The sequence below is a fragment of the Octodon degus genome, unplaced genomic scaffold (genome assembly GCF_000260255.1).
Source record: "Octodon degus isolate 3935 unplaced genomic scaffold, OctDeg1.0 scaffold00112, whole genome shotgun sequence".
NCBI classification, from domain to species: Eukaryota; Metazoa; Chordata; class Mammalia; order Rodentia; family Octodontidae; genus Octodon; species Octodon degus.
The window spans coordinates 8429954-8439175 of NW_004524688.1; the positions used below are offsets into that span (position 1 = coordinate 8429954).

The 9222-nt window shown below is 51.7% G+C and overlaps 1 protein-coding gene across 1 annotated transcript in view; it reads right to left on the reverse strand.

The window, feature by feature from the left end:
• Ccdc40 (coiled-coil domain containing 40) overlaps positions 1 to 9222 on the reverse strand; it is a 72810-nt gene that overhangs the window by 31362 nt on the left and 32226 nt on the right. The window contains exons 10-12 of the mRNA XM_023699248.1: positions 8464 to 8621; positions 8208 to 8330; positions 4629 to 4750 (exon numbers count right to left, since the gene is read on the reverse strand). Coding sequence (XP_023555016.1) covers positions 4629 to 4750; positions 8208 to 8330; positions 8464 to 8621 — 403 coding nt within the window. The remainder of the gene's footprint in view (positions 1 to 4628; positions 4751 to 8207; positions 8331 to 8463; positions 8622 to 9222) is intronic.

Consider the following 9222-nt stretch of genomic DNA (forward strand, 5'->3'; position numbering starts at 1 on the left):
AAGTGCTTATTCCACTGAGCCATCTCCCCGGCCCAAGTGTTGCATTCTGAATTAAAGCCTGTCAAGAGATATGCTTAATTATAACTTGCTACTCACTGATAGGTTTTGATGTGAGTCGAGTCTGCGAGGACTTGATTTAATTTGGGGTCTGTGCAGTCAAACTTTTCTGTTAATGTGTCTGTATTTGTAGCCACTCTCCAGCGCTAGCATCACTGCCTCAGCTCCACCTCCGATCATCAGGGATTAGGTTCCTATATGGAGCACACAGCCTAGAGCCCTCAAGCACACAGTCCACAGCAGAGTCTGTGCTCCCGCAAGAACCTAACACCACTGCTAATCGGGCAGGAGGCGGAGCCATGCTGCAATCCCAGAGATGGAAAACAGCAGTAAAAGCAAATGAAACTTCACTTGTCCACCCACCACTCACCTCCTGCTGTGCCACTGGGTTTCTAACAGGTCATGGAACAATCTTTTAACCCCAGTCCATGGGTTGGGGATCCCTTTTCTAGAGTAAGACTGAGAGACATACACAGGAGAGAGCGCCTGCAGGTTTGGGCTGGAACCTCAGGAAGGTGATTAATATTTCTGATCAAATGCCATGGTGTCAGAAGGGGTGAGACAGGTGGCACAGTGGGAAGGGTGCAGACTCCTGGAGCAAAGGCTGGCCCAGCAGGGTGCAGGCAGCAGGAGGCACCAGGCTAGAGTCTTGGTCTCTTGTTCTCGTCCACCCATGGCTGTGAACGGTGGGTCTACTGATGGGACATCTGTCCCTTGGCGTTTATATTTATTTTTTTCTTTCTCTCTGTCTCTCTCTCTCTTTTTTTTTTTTTTTTTTTTTTTTTTTTTTTGGTGGTACCAGGGATCGAACTCAGGACCTTGTGCTTGCCAGGCAAGCACTTATTCCACTGAGCTATCTCCCCGGCCCCTATATTTCTTAATGGATAGGAAGAAACCAGCATCCTCACTCTCGTACTGGCTCTTGGTGAGTCTAGTTCACACAACCTTCCCATCAGACAGACACGTTCCCAGCACGACGACAAAACTGCTCTGAGCCAGTGGGACTGTTCTGTGGCACCCACAGGGCAGAGGTTCCCCCAGTGTCCATCAGCTGCCTCGGCGCTGGCCCTGCCGTGCTGAGCACGATGTCCCTAGTTCCCCTCATTTCCTAAAGCACTCTGCACACTTGCGCACAAGCAAGTCACCTTCGCAGCCGGTTTGCACAGTCCCTGCGCTCCTGGCCTGGAAGTGCTGAGCAAGGAAACAGTTTACGTCTGCATCCCCTTGGCATTCTGCTAAACCTGTCTCCCACTTCCCCCTTCAGACGCTCGGTGTCTGCGTCCTACAGTCCTCACAGAGCCTTTCCCGACCTGTGTGCTCTGAATAAGAGCTTCCCTGATGTAGGCCTCGGTATCTCAGCTGCAGGTCAGCTCAGGGCTCCAGGTGGCGTGTGTGTGTGTGTGTGTGTGTGTGTGTGTGTGTGTTGCTAAAATATTCGCTCAGTATGGTGCATGTGCATCTTAAAACACAAGGTGTCTTCCTTTCTTGCCAACCCAGCTGGCACAATCCTAATGTGTGATCACAGGCTGAGTGGTTGAGAGTTTGAATCTCTGCAGGTGGGACTGTGCCTGTCACCACCTTCCCGGGTGACACCTGCAGCTGTGCTTTTTGTGGAAGCCGGAAGCTCTAAGGCTCGACAGAATTCTAAGGTAGGACAGAAGAAGGAAGGGTAGGGAGATAGGAGACAAGGACAAGTGTAATTTTGAAATTGTACTTCTAAAAAACTGCAGATGCAAGACACAAGTTATTCCAGCTTTTTTCTTTCCATGAAACTTTCCTCACTGAAAAAGAAATTCCTGAAAAGGGTCCTAAGGACACAAGATGCCTGTATGTGGGACTCAGGCACCCTGCCTTTCGCCGAAAAATTGCTCTCCTTCCTACTGACCCCAGTGACATCCCAGTTGGGAGGTGAATCTCAGTCTTCCACACATGGAAAAGGTCGGCATCCTCACCATGCCCACTGGATGGGTGCCCTGATAGGAACACACACCCTACATCACCCATCTGAAGACACTCCCAAGCGCGAGGAAAAACCCTCAACTCCAGACCCCACTGAGCCCCTCTTGAGGGTCCCACTCCACTCTGGGTGTACTTTTAAATTCTGCCTCACACTCTTGCCATGCCTGTCCCTGACATGTCCTGAAAATTCTTTTTCTGTGCTGGAAGTGAGCGAACCTACAACCCGCCTGGCAGCTGGGGTGGGTTGTGAGGTCCACATGGCTTGTTTGGGGAACCTTTCCGGACACTGTGTGGGGACAGTGTTATGAAATTATATGGCACTCGGCATAGCAGAACAATCCTAGCCATGGTGACATATGGCAGCTCCTCAGTAGGATGAACAAAATATGCCCAGGCAGGAGCTTCAGCACTGCCAGGACCCCCAAAGGGGAGGAACCAGCAGGTGGAACATTTGGGAACAGCTCGGACACACTATTTTACTTTATTTTATTTTCTGCACTTGGAATTGAGGTAAGAGTCTTGTGCTTGCCAGGCAGGCACTGTGCTGCTGAGCTATATCCCTTGCCCTGGAGCATGCGTCATAAAAAGAAACAAGGTATGGAAGGGGAAGTGACGTGTACCCATGACCCAGGAGAGAAACCTGAGCTTGTGTGTGTACACAGGGCCACATGTGGCCTGCGGGTGCCTGGAAAGCCAGGGAGGAGACCAGGAAATAAAAGCTCTGCTGAGGGGAGGACTCCAGCGTCAGGGGCCCTGGGAGGGGAAGGCTTCACGGTGTGTAATGTTACCTACTCAAAAACTTCAAAGATAAAGAGGGCATCCATCAAGAGGACACGGGAATGGCTATGCGGATGCTTTGTAGAGGGTGTGGTGGCTCCTGGGGGCAGGGGGCAACCTGACAAGACGAATGTTCTGGTGGTGTTGCCTTCCCTGGGTCTGGAGGAAATAGAGGCCCTCAGCCTTAGGCAGCTGGCCGTGCCGGGCCTTCTGAGAGAACCCTGGCCTTGACCTTCTTCCAAGCTGACAGCGGACTGGTTGTACAATTAAACAGTGAGGAACTGAACACCAGACTGGCAGGAGAACAAGGCTGCCCATGTAGGCTGTACATCTTTTGTCCCCAATCTGCAGGCCCAGGCCACAACCAGCAACCCAAGGAGGGCACAGAAGGCAAAGAGGCCCCCAGGAGGCCAGGATTTCTCAAGCTGTAGATTTAAGGGGAAAAAAAACCTTCAGGCCTCTCTTGGTCACTAAAGGAATGGGTGTTTTTAATCCTGCATTATGGGGGTGAGGACTTGTTTAAAAACAATCACACTGCCTGGCAAGTGCAAGGTCCTGAGTTTGATCCCTGGTACTGAGCACACGCGTGTGCACACACACACATCCCAGTCACACCTGTAACCCTGCTACTGGGGAGATGAGGCTGTAGTATTCTGAGTCTGAAGCTAGGAACACTGTGAGACTTCATCTCAAAACAAGACAAATCCAAAAAAAATTTTTTTAAAGCTGGGCATGGTGGTACATACCTGTGATCCCAGCACTCTGGAAGGCTGAGAAAAGAGGATTGCAAGATGGAGCCCAGGCTACATTTAGAGAGACTTTGTCTTAAAAACTTAAAAGGGGAAAGGGGGGCGCAAGGGATGTAGCTCAGTGAAGATCCTGGGTTTGAGCCTCAGTCTCCCAGGCACGTATGTTTCAGTGTTTGTGTTTTTAACCACGGGACTAAGAAGGAAACGTCTCTCCTAGCAGCGCTAGTGGCACCAAGCACGGCCCTCAGCACAGCAGCGCCTGAGGAAACAGAAGCCCTCAGCCTTGGACAGCTAGCCGTGCCCGGCCTTCTGGGAGAACCCTGGCCTTGACCTTCTTCCAAGTTGACAGCTGACTGGTTGTGTAATTAAACAGTGACACATGGCAGTGAGAGAGCTCAACACACAGGCCACACAGTACCCGGCTGTTGCTCTCTGGGTCCCCATGGAGACCCCAGCTCCCTATGGTCTTGGGAACCAAGGCTGTCCCTTGCCCCAAGCCCCAAATCCCTCCCTCGCTGGACTTGACACGGCTCCCAAAGGAAGACTCTTCCTCCATATTCACTGGAAATTGAAACAGGATTTCGATAGGAACGCAGCCCTCCGATGAACAGTCACAAAGGCAGGTTTCCACACTCAGATGGTGAAACTGGATGGTTTTTGAGAGTTTTTTTCTTTTTCTTTCTTGTGGTACCAGGAATTGAACTCAGGACCTTCCACTTGACAGGCAAGCGCCTATTCTACAGAGCTATCTCCCTGGCTCCTTGGATGGAAAGGACCTCCTCATCTCCAGAAACCAGCACCCCTTTTTCTTTCCCTCTCCTTAGTCTGCCGAGAGATCTGAGCATGCAGGCTGTGCTGCACCCAGGCCACAGGAGCCATAAGAGATCTGAGTGAGGCTAAGTCCTCAGCACTGTGAACTTTCCAGGCTCCAGGAGGTCGTGGGTGCTTTTGCCCCAGGGGTGGGGGGCACTGGAAGGAAGGCAGGAGCAGAGGGGTCCTGCTGCATACCTCTTGGTTCCTATGCACTCCCCAGCCACGTATCACCCCATGCCATGGTGCCCCAAGATGGAAGCAGCCAGGCCGTACCTGAGTGCGTCCAGGATGGCCCTGTATGCCTCGTCACGGTGCTTCATGCCCACCAGACTTGTGGCCCACTGCTGCAGGATGCGCTTCTTCTCCACATTGATGGCATCTATTTCCGTGGTGGCCTGCAGTGGGGTGGGACACACAGGGGTGAAGATTGCTACCACCCAAGTTTTCCTCAGTTTACCCCCATTTCTGCTAAGTATACAGGAGCAAAGAGACAACAGAAAACTTGACGCAGCTCCAAAGAAGCCTGGAGCTTCCATCTGTGCCTCAGTGTGAGGGCTGGGTGCTCAGTGCTTAGGACAGAAGAGGAGGAGGTGGCTGGCACCGAGGGAGCACTGCCCCGCACCTGACCCCAAGGTGGGACTTGGTGGGTGTCACTGATAGGGGCTGAGGTCACACAGGCTGAGCACAAATGCAGGGCCTGAACCCCTGCCTGCCTGCAAGAGCCCATGCCCAAAGTGCAAAGTATTTGTGGGATTTACTCCAAGGGCACACTGGTTCATTTGCTCTTGGGGCACAGAGGTTCAGGGGTGGTGTGAGCTAGCATGCCAATGGCTCTGGACACCTTAGGCCTTGGTGGCTCAATGTCACTAGCTGTGACCTGAGTCCTGGGGCAGCACTGCCTTCCTCCTTGCTTGGCTGCCCAGCCCTGCCTTGCCCTCAGAGTTTGCAGGGTACTGGGCATGTCTTCTCCAAACCTTCCTACCCAATTACCATGCCTTCAGCAAGCCAGTGGTGCTGAGCTAGATAGGCCATTTTTGTACGGCATAAGTTATTAACTAAGGCATTTGCTCTGTGTCAGCAAGCAGGGTGCGCCCTGCAGAAAAGGACTGGCAAGCTAGCAAGTGGGCGTCTGGATCTCCCAGACTGCTCTCCTTCTGGCCTGTGATGCCGGCCAGCCCACGGTACTCCCCGAAGCTGCCAGCATGTGCAGGTCAAAGTGGTGAAGATCACGCTACACCAAGTCTCCATTAAAAAACAAAAAGAAAATAAGGGTACATTCCATGCATTTAGAACATGCAAACAAGCCAAAGGGTAATATAAATGTCAGTCCCCCTAGAGATAACTGATGGTGACTTCCTAGGCCCGTAGATGTGTTTGTGTGCACATGGGCATGTGTGCAGGGTGTCACACTCTAGACACCATTTTGCAACCTATGAGAAGTCACACATTGTGCACATCTCCATCTCACTAAATATCGACTCTTTGCTCACGCAACCTTGTTTGTTCAACTAACACCATCTTTCCTAACACATATAACACATGGATGGGCAGCATTTTCCCAGTTGGTCTTTTCTCATTTTGCTGGTGTTTGCATTGCAAAACATGTCATTTGCATGCAGGTGGGATCGGATCCTTGGAATGAAGTCCACATAATGGCATTCCAGAGGACGTGCTGCAAATGAAACACTGCCCTTGATGAAGACCCCGAGACAGTCAGTGTTGGGGGGCCCAGCTTCCTGCTGGTCACTCACCATTGCCAGCCTGGTGGGGACCCACCCGCCTTTTCTACTAGCTGCTCACTGGGTCATTTGGGGACATCTGCGGTGTGTCTGATGCCCATCAACACTGGGGGTACTGGGAAGGAAGGCTGAGGCTGCCCTGGGGCCACTGCTGGACAGAGGGGCAGGGGCACAAATAGGCAGTGTCTTATCTCCCCTTGGAGCCTTCTCACACCACTGTAGGAGTGTGGGTGTGCCCATACTCTCCCAGGGGTCCCCTGAGAGAAACTGAAGCCCAAAAGATGTTAAGATATGGGGCCTGCCTTCGAGGGAGGGCTAATCCACGGATGGAGAGCTTGTGTCCACAGAAGCCGGCATGGCTGGTGTCCCCTGCTTCTTGTTCTCACCAGGTGATTCCTTGCACTGTGGCAGGATCACACCGAGCAGAAGCTTCCCCACGGTGGTCCCTCACCTCTGGACCAGTGCTGCGAGCCAACATCAACCACTTTCCTTTATAACTCCTCTCCACACTACTGTGCTATTAGGAAAAAAAAAAACAAAAAAACGCAGACAGGCCCCACATTTGCTGTGGCTTCTAAGTCTATATTCTCTTGGTGGCTCCCCGTCTTCCTTTCAGTCATGGTGTCCTCAACCTGTAGAGGTTTTGTTACAGTAACATCCACTTCGGGACCCTTCCCTGTGTGCTTTCAGCTTGTGCTGTGCGAAGGGCTCTTAGATCCAGAGGGAGGCAAACGTTTTCCTTTGGGTTTCTTTCTGCTACATCTCTCCCCATCTACATACTTGATTCCGACTGGAATTTATGTGATTCTCTCATATGAGGACAAGATTTAATTTCCCCCCAAACAATTAGCCAAGTGTCCCAACAGTTTTCTCGGCTCATCTGTAAGCTATGGAATGCGCTATGCGCCATGCCAGGCTGCCATGCCTTGCCTGTCTATTCTGATTCCCGTAACATATTAATTTGGCACCTAGAGTTTTATGGTATATTTTAATATTTCGAGAGGGCAGTGCCAGGGTGAACCTCGTTTCCGGTTTGCCAAGGACTCTTCCTGATTTGTGTGCAAAGTCCAGTATCTTAGGAAATCCTTTGGGCCGGGGAGATGGCTCAGTGGAATAAGCGCTTCTCTGGCAAGTGCAAGGCCCTGAGTTCAATCACTGGTTCCCCCAAAAAAACAGGAAATCCCTTGGTCCCAGGCAAACTGGGACAGCTGGTCACCCTCTGGGAACCTTCCCTTCTAAAACAGTTCTTGCCTAGCCTTCCTAATGTGTTTTTCAGATACACTCAAGAATCATTGTGTCCTTCTCCCTTTTTCCCAGCACTGTAGATGGACCCCAAAGCCTTATGTATGTGAGGCAAGGTTTCTGCCCCTGAGCTACATCCCTATCTTCAGCCTATCAAAAATTCGCTGTCCTTAATTTTAAAACTGCTCCCTCCACCGAAAAAAATCTGCCTGTAACACATTCCAGATTGATTTTAATTCCAGACTGGTGTGCACCGGTGCTGTGGTATGCAGTCCTCTCTCCTCCCTTTGTCCTGAGACCAGGCATGCTGTCCCTTGGTCAAAGATGCTTTTCTTTCTTTCAATAAAAGTTTGTTTCCTCATACTCCGTTACACGTGAATGCAGAGGGCGAAAGGAAACAACACACAGACAAGAAGAATCACAGTGTTGGTTTCCACAGAGCTGACTCGGGTGCTCAGGGGAAAGGTGGGCGCTGCCTGGGAATGCTGGCTGCCCACGGGACAGAGAGCGGCTAGGAAGACTCCAGTCCTTCAAGAAAGGGGCTCATGGTTGGCTAAGGAACTTGCTTAGGATCCCCCAGCAAGCTGCTACTGGAAGTGCTGGCGAGAGTGGAATCCTTTGCTTCCGGGATCCTGCAGCCCACCCAGGGGTCTTCAATCAGCTGAAATCTTCTAGAGCCTCCTGCCTCCACCAGGGATGGCAAAGGACACACATTTGCTTAAGAAGCAGTGTATAAGGCCCTCTCTAAACTCAGGCTGGAGCCTCGCCGCCACTGCCGCTGAGGAGGACACCACTGGTGCTACCATGCCTTCATCATATGCACACACTAACTGGGGACCCCTGCTCCTCTCAGTTGTGGGGCTGCCCTTACCTCGCCCACCACTTTCCTTAAAATCCGGGTGTCCTCAGCTTGGGCAAGGTACTGAGCCTCCAACAGAGAAATGTTCTCTTCTAGCTGGTTGGCCCGTGTGGTAAGCTGGTCCACGTACAAGTCCTGAGAAGCAGGATGAGAGGAGGTATAGTCAGCACCCACCTGGACAAGCGACACGAACCCTCCCACCACCTTCCATGGCAGTGCTCAAAGAGTCAAAGGTCAGTGATAAACCTGCACTGGGGTTGCAGAATACCTGCTTTTTCTTCTCCAGGTCTGCCCGAATCCTCTCCACCTCGGCTTTCTTCACCACCTGCTTCATCACGCAGATGTCGTCGTGCAGGTCTTGGTCGATGTTCTGCATGTAGAAGAGTTGCAGGGCCAGGCTCTCCATCTCCATCTGCAGGGCCACCACTGTGGGGGCAGGGGGGAGTCATTCTGCATCTCCCATGGCCTGGAGCACTCCCGTCAGCATGAGGCAGGACTGGGAGCTGATTTAAACTCTAAAGACCCTGGATCCGCGGAGATAGCTCAGGAGTACAAGCGCCTGCCTGGAATGCACAGGAACCTGTGTTCGATCCCTGGTACTCATGCCACACCAGCCCTCTAGGGTGTGCTGTGTGGGCCACCGACACCGAGCGTGGTGGTGCACACCTGTAATCCCAGCGCTGGGGAGGCTGAGACAGGAGGATCACTATGATCCTGAGCTGCGTAGCAAGACACTGTACCACATAAATAAAAGATTAAAATAAGTAAATAAACTATAAAGTCCTAGGCTTTGGCATCAAAACATGTGCCATCTTGTTGGAGGGACAAAAGAGACAAAGATACAGGCAATCTGTGTCCACCTCTGCCACAAGCTGTCTCACTTCCTACTACGCAGCCGAGACGCCCCTACCACAGCCTAAGGGTGCCCCAATAATGCCTGCTGATAAGCCTCATGCTTACCTTATAGTTTTTTTTTAATTTTATTTATTTATGTGTGTGTGTGTGTGTGTGTGTGTGTGTGTGTGTG